This window comes from Quercus suber, unplaced genomic scaffold (genome assembly GCF_002906115.3).
Source record: "Quercus suber isolate HL8 unplaced genomic scaffold, Cork oak 2.0 scaffold_78, whole genome shotgun sequence".
NCBI lineage: Eukaryota > Viridiplantae > Streptophyta > Magnoliopsida > Fagales > Fagaceae > Quercus > Quercus suber.
Genome location: NW_027069543.1, coordinates 1,054,706 through 1,069,321, shown reverse-complemented (window position 1 = coordinate 1,069,321; position 14,616 = coordinate 1,054,706). Strand labels below are relative to the sequence as shown.

Sequence of the window (14,616 nt, the reverse complement as noted above, 5' to 3'; positions counted from 1 at the left end):
CAATTGATGAGGTCGCCTAAGGCCCCAAGTAAAAAAAAAGCCCTAAACTTTAACCAATAAAGTTATTTATAACTAATAAATAAAATAATATTTTTTTTATCAAATGAAAAACAAACAAAAAATAGAGAAATGTTACGCCTACTATTTTTTCACAACACTTTTACAACAAATCCTATGTAGTAGGTTGTTATAGCCTATTATTAATGGCAAAAAATAATTATAGTGGTGGGTTCAATTAGAAAACAAAAGGCAATTTAACACCTAGCATTTGTTGTGAAAAATATTGTGAATGTTGTACTTCTCCAAAAATAAAAATAAAAATAAAAATAAAGTAAGGGAAAAACACAAAAAAATTCAAAACATTTTTCACAATAGTTGAGTTAGCAAACTTTTACTAGTTCTCATCTAGGTCCATCATTAACATCACTTTTTTACTTACCACTATCAATCTGTCACATTAACAAGTGTAAAAAGTTTTGTCAAATTTTTTGTGTCTATAAACTTTCTAAAATAAGAAAAAATTCTACGTCGTTCATGTTAATTAGTAGTAATTTTGCATTTAAAACAAGATAATCAGTTTTCACCTTAGGCCCCCAAATGCATCAGACTCAGACTGGCCCTAAAGTCACCCAATTGCATCACAACTTACTTAAGGTAAAAAAAAAATATTTCGACTTTTACCTTACCCACATTGAAATGGCATCATGCTCTGGTATCTAAATAACTATGTGCTTCATTTAACATTTTTGTTTTCTTAATCCCAGCATATTGGGTTTCTCTAGAAAGTAATTAAATTTTGTTTCTAACACAAGAAAGTCTATAATCGAAAAGATAATTACTCCTTCCGTCTCATTTTGTTTGTCCTGTTTGAAAAGTCAAACTTTTTAAGAGAACATCGTTTATTGTCTTGTCTACCTTTTAAAAATATATAAGTTTCCAAAACTACCCTTAAATAAATTTATCAAAAAATTGAATTAGTAAATTAATAAGGGTATAATAGGAACATTAGTAAATTAATGGCTTTTATTTTTAGAAATAGGACAATATTTTGGGATATCCCAAAATGGAATAGAGGACAAACAAAGTGGGACGGAATGAGTAATATGAAGGAAAATGTTAAAATTTTTACAAATTTTACTATATAAAACTTATAAACTGATGTGATAATAAATGTGATTGGTATGGATTTAACCACCTAATAAATGAATATTTGAATTTATTTTTAATGATTAGTGACACTAGGTTATAAGCTTTGTATAGTAAATTCTATAGTATTCCCAAGCTCAGCATCACTCTTAATATGAATGTCGGGTCATTCCATTGCTCACAGCTTAAGAAAGTCAAATTTGAAAAATGTTCCCCGGCAATATTCTCTAGAAATGTTTCAGACAAAGGATTGCTGAAAAATCTTCCGAAGTTTCAATTCTTTGTGGATCAGGTCCAAAAGCACTTCAGATGGAATTCACCTCCAGTACAATTTGATGCTTTTCATATGGACATGTAGGAATTATTGGAAGACATGCCAAAATTTTTCTATATTCCCAAAATCTGTGCATCAATCTAACGTAGAAATGGTAGAAAGAGTAGCAAATTTTACCTAAAATGGTGTGAAGCAAAACGCATGTGCAATATACTTGATTCCCTTAGTCTTTTTTTTAATAATAATAATAATAACCAAAGAATCATGTTGTAATTCCAAAATCATGTGGTAATTTGTAACATTATGTAATTGCATGTTTCTCATCACTCAAATTCTTTCTGTACTGAAATTTTCTGACTCCGTAAAATGCCAAGATTTATATGAAAGGATTGAGATCAGGTGAGCATTGCACCTAATGCAAGAAAATCCTCCTTCCCTTCAAACTCCATATCTCTTTTGACTCTATACGTGGGCACCTAATATCTATGATATGGTTACATTGAATGAATAAAGTGAAAAAACATTTAACAAGTGAAAGTGGTAAAAAAAATTTGTCAGCCGAGAGGGGGCAATTGCACTGAGTTTTTAGGGCATTGCACCTAATCCTAATCTGATATGAAGCTTCAAAACCATGCAAGGAAAAAGGTTTGTAGGTTGACAAAATGTTTCTAGTAATGATATATGTTTTGCATTAATGTGTTGTGATCTTTTTGTCGTGTAGAAAATAGGCAATTTAGAAGGTATTTCCTAGGTTAGGATGATGAGAATAAAATCAGGACATTCCTCTAGCAAAACCCCGCGACAATCTTCCTTAATAGCATATTGAACCAATGTTATAGCAGCCTTGTCACACAGCTTCAGGCACGACTGACACTACCACTCTCTAACAAGTAACAACCCATCAATACTTCATCAAGATGCCCCATTGCCAAACCCAAAGGTCTTCCGCCATTGTAGTTCGTTCCAGAACCAGCCTGCACTCCCTTCTTAAACATCTTGTAGGCCAATCGCAGACAAGAATTGCACTACAAGTTGGGCCACCACAATCTGAAACTCAACACCTATTTCCCACCATTGCTGCTATAATCTCGACTCTATGATCCATAACCACCACACCTATACGTCCCTTAGATCAGTGGTGGCGCCATGTTGAAGGCAGGGTGGTCTTGTGACCACCCTGACAATATTTTTGGATCCGAGAGTTGACTTAATCCTAGGCAGACATTGATTCAATTGTTTTCCTCAATGTGCAAGATATATCCTTCTGGAAATTCTTCCAGTCGCAACTTACCAGTAGTCTCTGCATGAGCAAGAGCCATCTCTGAAAGAGTGGAAGCGACTTCTATCTCTCACCAAAATTTCCAATCTATAAACTCTAGAGATCAGCTTCATCACTGCATGGCAGTCCCTGCACACCCTCAAATTCTTCACTATTCTTATAACCCTTCCCTCACATAATCTTGCCATACCAAAAGCTAAAGCAAGCTTCTCACTGTGCCTAGACACTGAATCCTCCTTTTCTTCCTCTTCTATGTCATGCAAAACACTCCCAACCTCTGGAACGTAACCTCCTTCAATCCTAAGCTTTGAGATTATCTCCCTTAATTTTTCATAGGCCTCTTCTGTAATCTTGTCCTGTTTTCCACCCGCCACAAAAGTATACATGATCTTGTCAACTTCAATCATGCTCCAACCAGGAGTTTTCTTGATCTTCTGGTCAGTCATTGATCTTCTTACTGTGGCAACATCTTTCCATTTCCCTGCTATGGCATAAATATTTGACAAAAGAACATGGTCGCCAGAATCGCTGGGTTCAAGTTCAGAAAGCCTTTCCTTCACTTGCTCACCCAACTTGACATTACCATGAATGCTACAAGCCCCAAGAAGAGTCCGCCAAATAATAGCAGTTGGTGAAATTGGCATTTGACAAACAAAATCATAGACCTTCTGCAACTTACCAGCTCGACCATATAGATCAACCATACAACCATAATGCTCAATCACTGGTTCTATGCCATATACATCTTTCATCTTAGAAAAATATTTACAGCCTTGTTCAATTAGACCAGCATGACTGCAAGCATATAATATAGAAATAAAGGTGACCCCATCAGGCCTAATTCCAGATGCTTCCATATCATGGAAAAGCTGTATTGCTTCTTCTCCATTACCATGCATTGCAAGTCCTGCTATCATTGTTGTCCAAGAAACAATGCTTTTATTTTCCAGCATTCGCTCAAAGACCAATCGAGCCATGCCCACATTCCCACACTTACAATATGTATCCATGAGTGCATTATTCACTGAAATCATCCAAAGAAACCCAGCTTTCTCCAGGAACCCTTGTAAAATCTTTCCAAACTCAAACGCCCCAGCCTGAGCACAAGCCGATAGAACCCCTGTCAAGCTCACCTCATTTGGTCTCATTCCCACCCATAACAATTTCCTGAAAAACCCAAATGCCTCATCAAAACAACCATTTTGAGCAAACCCAGCAATCATACTACTCCAAGAAACATCGTCTTTCACAGGCATCTCTAAGAACACCTCCTTAGCCAGCTCAAGCTCACCTGCTTTAATGTACCCAGCAAGCATGACATTCCACGACGTCAAATTCCTAATTGGCATCCTATCAAACATTTCCTCCGAACACTTTAAATCCCCACATCTAAAACACGCAGTAAGCACCGCATTCCAAGCCACAACATTTGGTTCAGACATTTCCTCAAACACCTTCCGTGCAGAACTCACACACCCACATTCTGCATACATACTCACAAGAGTCGTCGCAACAAAAAGATGGGTATTTAGGCCATGCCTCATAGCATCACAATGCAACTGAACCCCACCTCTCAAACACCCATAATTGGCCGCCCCTTTAAGCACAAACGCAAAAGAGAAGCTATCCAAAACACATGCTCTTCGACGCATTTCGACGAATGCAACAAGAGAATTCCGTGGGGTATTGGATTCAGCGAAGCCTCGGATGATACTGTTGAACATGAAAACATCTGGGTCTGGGAAGTGATGGAAGAGTCGGCGAGCGTAGTCAAGTGCATCGGATATTGAAACAGCACAATGGAGGAGGAGCTTCCCGGCTACGATGCGATCGGTGTCGAGGCCTGTCTTGCACGTAATGGCGTGGATTTGCTTCACGATTTTGAGAGTCTTGCACTTGTGTAACAGAGAAAGGCAGAGCTGTTCTGTGACTGAGACTCTGGCCGTGCTCTTCTTCATTTCGCTTCATTTTGTTTTATTTTATTTATGTCTATATCTAGGCGAAAATAGCCAAATACTACAATTTGGCAAAATTTGTGGTAAAGTAACACTGTTTCAAAAATATATAAGAATGTATCACTTTTAGTAATTGAGTTCCACAAAATTGAGTTCTAAATATTTGTCGAGTTCTTAGTGAATCGCCAACGTGGCACTATTAACCTAGAATTTGTGTAATTAAAATAAATATGTGGTACTCGATATTAGTGAAATCGAATACCCCTTTATAGTACTCAAGCTTAGTAACTTTTTCTTTTTCTTTTTTTCCTTTTTCTACTTTTTTTTTTTTTTTGGTTGGAATGGCTTAAATAGTTAAATTTAGTGGCTTGACATTAGCCAACAAACTTTTTGTTTCTGTTGGAATGGCTTAAATAGTCAAACTTCGTGGCTTGACATTAGCCAACAAACCATTAAATGACTTGCATGCCCATGTCAGGAAGATGCATGATATTCAAGAAGTTTTATGCATGAAGAAATGCAAGAGCTTGCGTTAAATGTTCTTCATGAATTGTCAAAAAAGATGACCAGGAACAACACTTGACATGCAAACCAAATTCATGCTACAAGTCAGGTGTTGTTCCTGGCCATCTTCTTTGACAATTCATGAAAAACATTTAACGCAAGCTATTGCATTTCTTCACGCATGAAACTTCTTGAATATCATGCATCTTCCTGACATGGGCATGCAAGCCATTTAATAATTTGTTAGCTAATGTCAAGCCATTAAGTTTGACTATTCAAGTCATTCCAACAAAGGAAAAAAAAAAAGTATTCAACTGTATTAAGCTCAAGTACTATAAAGAGACACTTGTTTTCAATAATATTGAATACCACATTATTTTTTCAATTACACAAATTTCAGGTCAGCAGTGCCACATTGGCAACTCACTAAGAACTCGAGTTCGCTAAACTCAAGTACTATTTAGAACTCGATTTTATGGAATTTGAGTACTAAAAAAGTGGTATATTTCTAAATATTTTCGAAACAATACTAGTTTGCCACAAATTTTACCAAAACATTGTATTTGACTATTTTCACCTAGTAGAGGCAGCATTCTAAACACTCTAAAAAAATAAAAATATTGATCATCATCTTTTTTTTTTTTTTTGAAAAGAAGCTCATTATCTTACTGATAGTTTGATAAGATCAGATAATATTTTCAATAACAAGACATTTACGAAAACGCCATTATAGCTCATTATCTTTTTGCCGACCAATACCAGGAAATGATGATTCTCACCCAAAAAAATTAAAAAAAAAAAAACCAGGAAATGATAACATTGTTTTGAATATTGATTGTTTCAACCAACTTAGACGAAAAACGATTGGCACAGCCGCCAGTGCCGCTAATAATTTGTTCAAACCCGTCAGATCTTACCTCAACATATATGTAATCTTCTGGCAATTATTGAGTCAACAATGTTTAATACTCCTCCCTCTCTCACAAAAAAAAAAAAAAAAAATCTCCTCCCTCCAATCAAGTGGTTTCTTTCTCTCAGTTAAATCTTTTTACAATCTACGGTTAAAAAAATGTATAATTCTTATGAAATTACACCAGATGTAACTTAAATCCATCTCATATATTATATTAGAATCGAAACACAATTAGAATTCACTATAAATTCTAAATTTCTAATTGTTATCTAATTTTGCGCTGCTTGCCCAGATCATGATTCAAAACTTTTTTAAAATAACAAATATCTTAAGAATGTCGGTATTTAATATACTCCAATCCTACTAACATATTACTATTATTGGAACCCATCACATTTAAATTATTTAATATATTATAATCATTTATTTATGGGTCATGTTAATGGATACTTTTATGAAAATTGTTAATAAACTATACTAGAAAAGTTTTAACATCACTTTTATGAAAAATACAAAAAAACTATCTACATCTATTATTTTATCATTTTCTTAATAAAATATTACTTAAAATAATTTCTAAACCAATACCCTAAAAACGTTGATTAACATATCCCTTTATTTGTTTACCTTTAACATTTCCCTTTATTTGTTTACCTAGCCATGTTATATAAAGAAATATGATTGGTCAACTAAATACAATGACATTTTCCGCTTCAAAAAGTATAGCGCCAACCATCACCAATGACGTTTTTCATTTTTTTTTTCTTTCAAACCACCAATGAGGCAATAACTTATGTGACACAATAACGTGAACATTTAGTTTTAATTAAAAAAACACACTTATATAGAATAAAACATTAGAATATGTGTACTACAAATAGGACCTCTGTTCACAAATTTCAGTCTTTCACCACCACTACACAACCATTTCAGAGGAAAAAAAAATATCGAAACACAAACACATAGAGATATAGAGGCAATGGCTGCTAGTGTTGGAAAGGAAGTGAGCAACAAGCAGTTGATATTGAGGGACTATGTGACCGGTTCTCCCAAAGAATCAGACATGTACGTGGAAACTAGTACTATCAAATTGGAGATCCCAAGTGGATCAAAAGCAGTTCTGTTGAAGAACCTATACTTATCATGCGATCCCATTATGCGGATTCGCATGAATAGAGCTGAAGATTCGATCTTCGCTTCCTATATCCCTGGCTCGGTAAGTCTCTATTTTCGTGTACCCATATACGGTAATACACAACAATTTTTACAACAGTTAAATTAGTAAATTTTTATTCGTTCTTACTTGGGCCTATCACAATTTGACTCATCGACAATTGTGAATTATTTTTTGTGAAATGTTTTGTGACTCCCTAGATTATATATATTTTGATAATTTTGTATTAGGATGTAGATATGACTATTAATGCAAATTGATTGGTTATAAGTTTTGAGTTTTGAGCTAGCAATTATGAATTGGTGCAAACATGCAGGCATTATCTGGGTATGGAGTGGCTAAGGTTTTGGATTCCAGGCATCCAGACTACAAAGAAGGTGACTTTGTTTGGGGACCAGCTGTATGGGAAGAGTACAGCCTAGTTGAGGAACCTAACCTTACCAAAATTCACCATACAGATGTACCACTTTCCTATTACACTGGAATTCTTGGTCAGTTATTTGGTTTGGTGGTCATTAATTTTGCCTCTCACTATATATATTTAACTTATCCAATCAACTATGGCTATAAAATCTTCCACAATATTTCATAATTTGGCGAGATGACCAGTTGTTATTTTGGCAGCTTTTATAATTGCGACTGCCTCTTTTTCTTTAGTGAGTGGTTTTCACTTTTCAGATCATCATATGTACTTGTACTTTTACTGTCACTTGTCCTCATCAGGAGGATACATTTTGAAATAAGGATCCTAATGATCAAAATTTAGATTAAATATTATAAATTTAAGATATATCTGAACCATATATACACCCTTAAATATAAGAAATAAAATCTTATCCATATTATATTTTTCTTTTTCTTTGATCTGAAGGTAATATAATTTTTTTTTTCCATATAATATAAAAACGATTGACAAATTAGATTCATGCAGATTCTTTTTCTTTTTTTCTTTTTTTTTGGGTTCCCCTCCATATTTTGAATGTGTTCATATATAGGTTATCCTGGTATAACAGCATATGCTGGTTTCTATGAAATTTGTTCTCCTAAGAAAGGAGAATATGTCTTCGTTTCATCTGCTTCAGGCGCAGTTGGTCAGCTTGTTGGACAATTCGCAAAGTTGACGGGTTGCTATGTGGTTGGAAGTGCAGGAAGTCAACAAAAGGTCTACTAACTCTCTCTTTTTTCTTTTTTCTTCTTAAGATCTAGTAACTTATTATATTGTATAGATAACATATAATAAACTATGCAATCTCATGTTTCAATTATTTATATTTTTCTATGTTTCTTTTGTGTTTTTAGAAGTTAAACATCTCATCCTTTTTGTTTTGTTTTGTTTTTATTTTTTATAACAATATTGGCATATATTATTTTTAGTGATTAATTAATTTTAAAATCCTAATTCCTAAAAAAAAAAAAGTAATATCATGATAATTCCTTTAGTTTTATAATTATAGGGAATCTTTTTGTTGCTTAGCTTCCTGGAAATTAGTACTGATCGATTGCTTTCCCTTTGACCACTGTATGCTTTAAAATTGTTCACGGCATACACGTGTAATAAATAACAAGTGATGCCAAGGTATTAGAATTTTATTATAAGAACATTATAAATTGATATATTAGTTTACACTAGTCATCAAGTATTGAAACTTGTAATACTTTTATCATTTTTCATTTATATATTGAACTAACATTATGAGAATTTAGAACTTTTTGAATTTCTGACTATTTATCGACTTTGTGTAGTCACCATCTAATTCTTCATATCTAATTCTCTCTCTGAGAGCAAGTGGTACAAAATACGTTGCCATGTCTCTACTGATGTTCTGGAAATAGTGTACATATGAAATAATTACTTTCCTTTTTTGTTTCTTGGTAAAGGAGAGATGGTGCTAATTGCAAATATAACCTCTGTTAAATGAATACTTATTTGTTGTCTTCAATCAGGTTGATTTATTGAAGAACAAGTTTGGGTTCGATGAGGCTTTCAATTATAAAGAGGAGCATGATTTGAATGCAGCATTAAAAAGGTCAGTATTTGCTACTGTGTGTTACATGTGTGGTACCAATCTATAATGTCACCATTGGCTTTTAAAGCTCACCTTTTTCTACATGATATATATATATATATATATATAGGGATAATTACAGTAAACTCACTTGGGATATGACCCGTTTTCACTTTGCCTATCCGTGATTCAAAACTTATCACTTTGCCCACCTAAGGTTAGTTCCGTTAGCCTTCTGTAACCCACCTCTCTGTTTGCCATTAGAAAAACACATTTTTAGGGAAAAATAAATATAACAAAGAATCAAAAAGTGAGGATTTTAAATTAAGAATTGGGCAACCAAATTTATTGTCATTATGTAACACACCAAGCATACAACATGTTTTGGGACTCCCATCTTTTCTCCGTTTGGATATTTGAATCATGCTTCTTTTCACAAGTTCTTCCAAGTATATTTCCACTGTATCCTCAAGAGTCATCCCAGGGGTTTGCTTCACAAATCCCTTTGCAAGCCATAAACGCAGCAACCTTCTCACAGGAATATCATAATATTTTGGGAAAAGCCGTAAATAGAGGAAGCAAGGCCTCAAGTGGAAGGGTAGATCATTGTAACTCAGGGCCAAAACATTTAAGAATTGGACTTACTTGCTATCTGGTAAGCGTACCTTTTTTAAGAATAATTCCCAGGTGTCTTCGTCATTTAGCGCGTTGAGCTGATGAGGCTCTCCTCTTGTATCTGCTCTTAAAGCAATGTAATAATTGCTAAGTCTCTGCTACCATTTTTTGTGTTTGGAAAGGCGTCAAGAAGTTTTTTCCATACATCAGGTGTCTGCAAATCGTCCAACACAACCAAGCACCGTTTCTCCTTCAAAATCATATGGATCTTCTATGTCAATTCCTCTTTCGTAGATTTCTTATCAACAATTGAACTGACATTCTGTTCCAATGTGCTCAGCAGCACATCTGTAAGGTTCCCAGAGGCAAGAACCCATCTCGGCCTCCATCTCGGCCAAAATGGAGCTTGATCTCGGATTGACCACTATCTTTGCTTCATGGGTTTTCTTCTTTTCTTTTCTTTTCTTTTTTTTGCTTTTCGGTTGTGGGTTTGATAATGATCTGATTATGGTGGGGTTATGGGTTGTGGGGTTATAGGTTGTGGCTTGTGGTGGTTGTGGATTGTGGGCGAGGTGGTGGTGGTGCTGAATTGTGGGTTCTGATAGTGGTGGTGGTGGAGTGGGTGGCAACACTTCGTGGGTCTCTTTTTTTTTCTTTTTCTTTTTTGCTTTTTGATTGTGGGTTTTATTTGATTTTGGCTTGCTAGTGGTTTGAAAAATGAGAGGGATTTTTGGCTTGGATTCAGAGGATTCAATTGGTTTTGGATGTGTACCTAAAAATTTTGAAATATATTTAAAAATGTTGTGTTCTTGTGTTCATGAGGAAAAGATTCAATGGTTCATGTTTTTGATCCGTGTTATGTCAGATTTTTAATAAAACGGTGTTTTTCTAATGTCTGAGGGTGAGGTGAGTAACGGATGGGTAACGGATTGAAGTTCAGGTGGGCAAAGTGATAAGTTTTGAACCACAGGTAGGCAAAGTGAAAACAGGCCATACCCCATGTGAGTTTACTGTAAAGAGACAGAGAGAGAGAGAGAGAGAGAGAGAGAGAGAGAGAGAGAGAGAGAGAGAGAGAGAGAGAGAGAATTTTAACTTATAATATCCGCTTTTGATGATAACTCTTTTATCATCAGACCAAAACACCAATCGATTTCTAATATAGGCAGAGATTGAACCTCAAATATTTTATTTAACCATAATAGATTTTATCAATTAAGCTAATTAGAACCTACATTAAACTATATAAATTATAGTTGTTTGGTATAAAACGATATAATACTAAAGAAAATTTATTTAAATTAAGTAAGTTATTTTTCACAAATTATGTAATCTTAACTTTTTATTTATTAATGCAATTCACATTACTAGTGGTTTCTCTTTTGGCATGGCAGGTATTTCCCGAATGGTATTGACATTTACTTTGACAACGTTGGAGGAAAAATGCTTGATGCAGTTCTTCTAAACATGAGAGACCACGGGCGCATAGCTGGATGTGGAATGACCTCAATCTACAATCTTGATGAGCCTGAAGGGATTAAAAATTTGATGTTTATCATATACAAGCGAATTCGTATGGAAGGATTTGCAGCTATTGAATACTATCACCTCTATCCCAAGTTCTTAGACCACATATTGCCATACATCAGAGAATCAAAGGTAGTTTATGTGGAAGACATAGCTGAAGGCCTTGAGAATGGGGCAGCAGCTTTGCTAGGACTCTTTAGTGGCCGCAACATTGGAAAACAAGTACTCGTAGTCACTCATGAATAAGAGCACGTTTGGTACAGTAAATGAATTGGAATAAAATTCTACACCTATATTTGACAATTGGTTCATTTTGTATCCCAATTTCATATATATACATTTAGAGAAGATTAATAAATGAAATGTTATTTTTTAAGGATTTTTATTTTTATAATTATTATATGAAAAGAGGGGTTTGTATATATTGTGATATATTAATTTTTAATATTATTGTACATAAATTAAGGAATAGTTATTGTTATTCTCTTGGAGAGATATAACTATTCATTGGTTTAATAGCATTCACATTAGCCCAAGGGAGTTTTATTAAATTGAAACTCTACCTTTTCTATTTTAACTAACTTATTATTCAAATGCAGGACTATTTTTTTATTTCTTTAATATATATATATATATATAATATTATTTTTTTCTCTCTTCAAACATAAAGAAATAAACATTTTAGTCTACTCTCCACCTTGCCTTTCACAACAATAACACCTTCTTCCTCACAATAACACCTTTAACTTGAGCTAATAGGAAAGTGGAAACCATGAAAATGTTCTAATTTAATTGTTTACAAGTTTCTTTTAAAGGAAAATATTTTTTACAAAATAAACTAGCTAATTTTAATTAAAACAAAAAAACAAAAAAAAACCAAAAAAAAAACAAAAAAGATAATAGAAAGACAAAGATGACTTGACATGCAAACCAAATTCATGCTGCAAGTCGGGTGTTGTTCCTGGCCATCTTCTTTGACAATTCATGAAAAACATTTAATGCAAGCTCTTGCATATCTTCACGTATGAATCTTCTTAAATATCATGCATCTTCCTAACATGGGCATGCAAGCCATATAACGGTTTGTTGGCTAATGTCAAGCCACTTAGTTTGACTATTCAAGCCATTCCAAAAAAAAAAAAAAAAAACACACACACACACACACACACACAACAACAACAACAACAAGGTACTTGACTGTATTAAGCTCGAGTATTATAAAGAGATACTCGATTTCACTAATATCGAGTACCACATTATTTTTTTAATTACACAAATTTCAGGTTAGCAATGCCACGTTGGTGACTCACTAAGAACTCGAGTATTATTTAGAATTCGATTTTGTGGAACTTGAGTACTAAAAAAGTGGTAGATTGCTAAATATTTTCGAAACAGTGCTAGTTTGCCACAAATTTTGCCAAAACGTGGTATTTGGCTATTTTCACCTCTATATCTATCTATGTATTTTCAATAAATATTTTATTTTATATAGTAAAATAGTTCATGGGTTGTTAGTTAATGGGAGATGGTAAAATGAGTACAAAGTTTAATTATAAAATTAGTTGTGTCTAAGGTTACAACTTTCTTTTTAAAAAATTAATATTACTACTTATTAATTTTTGAAGAGAGTGAGAAACTAGTTCAAGTGCAATTCTGAACTAAGTCCAAGTTTAAGGCCAAATAGCCTAGAATAACAGATAAATGTTATTTAAACAGCAATTGGGGATAATGACCTCCTCAGACAAGTCCGAGGATCAGTTTCTTGTATATAAATATAGTTCAAGTTTTACACTAGGCCATTCACTGTTTTCTTTCCTGTTCTGTTGGTCCCAAAAATGTTCATCCCCTTTTTCTGGGGAGTTCCCTTCCTTTTATATCTCTTTTCCATGCATCACAGCCCTCCACCTGTATGCTTTAAGGCATTTCTCAAGATACTTGTCCCATCAAAACTCTGCTAAAGGTGGTAGAAAGGGCTGCTGGTTGTGAAGTTACTGTTCAGGAGTCATTTCCACATTTTTACACTTTTAATACATTATACATATGTCAAATTTACTGTCAATCGAATATTATTTACTATATGATCTATAAGCGTCTAATTTATGCATAATTTTAAACTACAAAAACTTGCAATTTAAATAATTTATTGATGAAATAGTTATTGATTATTAATTTTCTAAAAATTTTGCAAGCATGAAGGATATAGAAAGAAAATATAATCCAATTGTGGATTTGTCAAAATTCATTTCTAATAAAAAATATTAAGTTTTTTTTTTTTAAAGGAACATATTTTGAGTAAGGTTATAACCTTATACCCTTAGATTACAATCAATTTTGTAGCTAAACTTTGTCCATAAAAAAATATTCAGGATAACTCAATAAAAAATAATAGAAAATTGCTCACTCAATTGTTATAAAAAATATCAAGTAGTTTCTCAAAAAAAAATTATAAAAAAAAATTATGATATATTTTCTTTTTGGATAAAAAAGAAATATTGTAAAAATTAGGCCTTTTTTGTTTCCTTTCTAGCTAAGCACTTTCATCTATATTGAATCATTGATGACCAGAGTTTTTACTTAGATGAATGACTTAGATCACACCACCCTGAGATAGAGAGAAGTCTAGTATACATGCCTTTGTTATTTTTCAATAATTCAATAGCTAAAATGCAGAGGATTTGAATCTTTAATATTTCACTTAGGGATACCAAAAACTAAGTTGAGCTAAAAGATTCTTAACTATATGTCTTTTTTGTTATTTTTATAATTTTTTATAAATGTAAATAAATGTAACACATAATATTTATAATTTCACATGCCATGTCGATTTTTATTTTTATTTTTTATTGATGTTCACATTTAAAATGTGAAATGAGTGATGTATATTAATGGTGTATAACAAGGATATGAGAATCTGCTGCGACTTAAATAATGCTCCCAAGTGCAAGATTGTCACAAAGTAATAACTCGGAAAGTCCTAGGTCGAATCCACGGGAAAAAGGGAATTGATTAGCAAACTACAAGAGAATAAAACTAAAATAATAAAGTTTAATTGAAGAGATTTTTGATAGTTTTGTAAAGGTAATTTAAATTGAGAGAAAATAAAAATATATTAAGGTGCTAAGATTTAGGAATCCACACACAGCACATCTATTGGTAGACTTAACAAGATTTATTTTATAACTCAATTAAAATTCATACGAATGATGATCTTAGTCGGATGATTTTA

General features: G+C 33.3%; 2 protein-coding genes across 3 annotated transcripts; one reads left to right on the top strand and one right to left on the bottom strand.

The window, feature by feature from the left end:
• Positions 1-2,601: 2,601 nt before the first annotated feature.
• Positions 2,602-4,697, bottom strand: LOC112007516 (pentatricopeptide repeat-containing protein At1g74630). The gene has a single exon (XM_024039869.2). It carries the CDS (start codon positions 4,655-4,657, stop codon positions 2,708-2,710), a length of 1,950 nt encoding a protein of 649 aa, XP_023895637.2. The 5' UTR covers positions 4,658-4,697; the 3' UTR covers positions 2,602-2,707.
• A 2,259-nt stretch (positions 4,698-6,956) lies between these two features.
• LOC112007530 (2-alkenal reductase (NADP(+)-dependent)) lies at positions 6,957-11,766 on the top strand. 2 transcript variants are annotated; one of them, XM_024039884.2, is made up of 5 exons: positions 6,957-7,287; positions 7,562-7,736; positions 8,328-8,407; positions 9,190-9,272; positions 11,258-11,766. In XM_024039884.2, the coding sequence occupies exons 1-5, from the start codon at positions 7,051-7,053 to the stop codon at positions 11,634-11,636; spliced, it is 954 nt and encodes a 317-aa protein (XP_023895652.1). In that variant the 5' UTR covers positions 6,957-7,050; the 3' UTR covers positions 11,637-11,766. The 2 variants fall into 2 exon arrangements, with proteins under 2 accessions (XP_023895652.1, XP_023895651.1); XM_024039883.2 differs by having other exon boundaries at positions 8,241-8,407.
• Positions 11,767-14,616: the final 2,850 nt, after the last annotated feature.

Bases quoted from the DNA above. Each gene is read 5' to 3' on its own strand.
- LOC112007516 (XM_024039869.2), bottom strand. From the start codon at position 4,657: ATGAAGAAGAGCACGGCCAGAGTCTCAGTCACAGAACAGCTCTGCCTT.
- LOC112007530 (XM_024039883.2), top strand. From the start codon at position 7,051: ATGGCTGCTAGTGTTGGAAAGGAAGTGAGCAACAAGCAGTTGATATTG. The intron at 7,737-8,240 runs GTCAGTTATTTG...GTTCATATATAG, and splicing joins CTATTACACTGGAATTCTTG to GTTATCCTGGTATAACAGCA. The intron at 8,408-9,189 runs GTCTACTAACTC...GTCTTCAATCAG, and splicing joins GTGCAGGAAGTCAACAAAAG to GTTGATTTATTGAAGAACAA.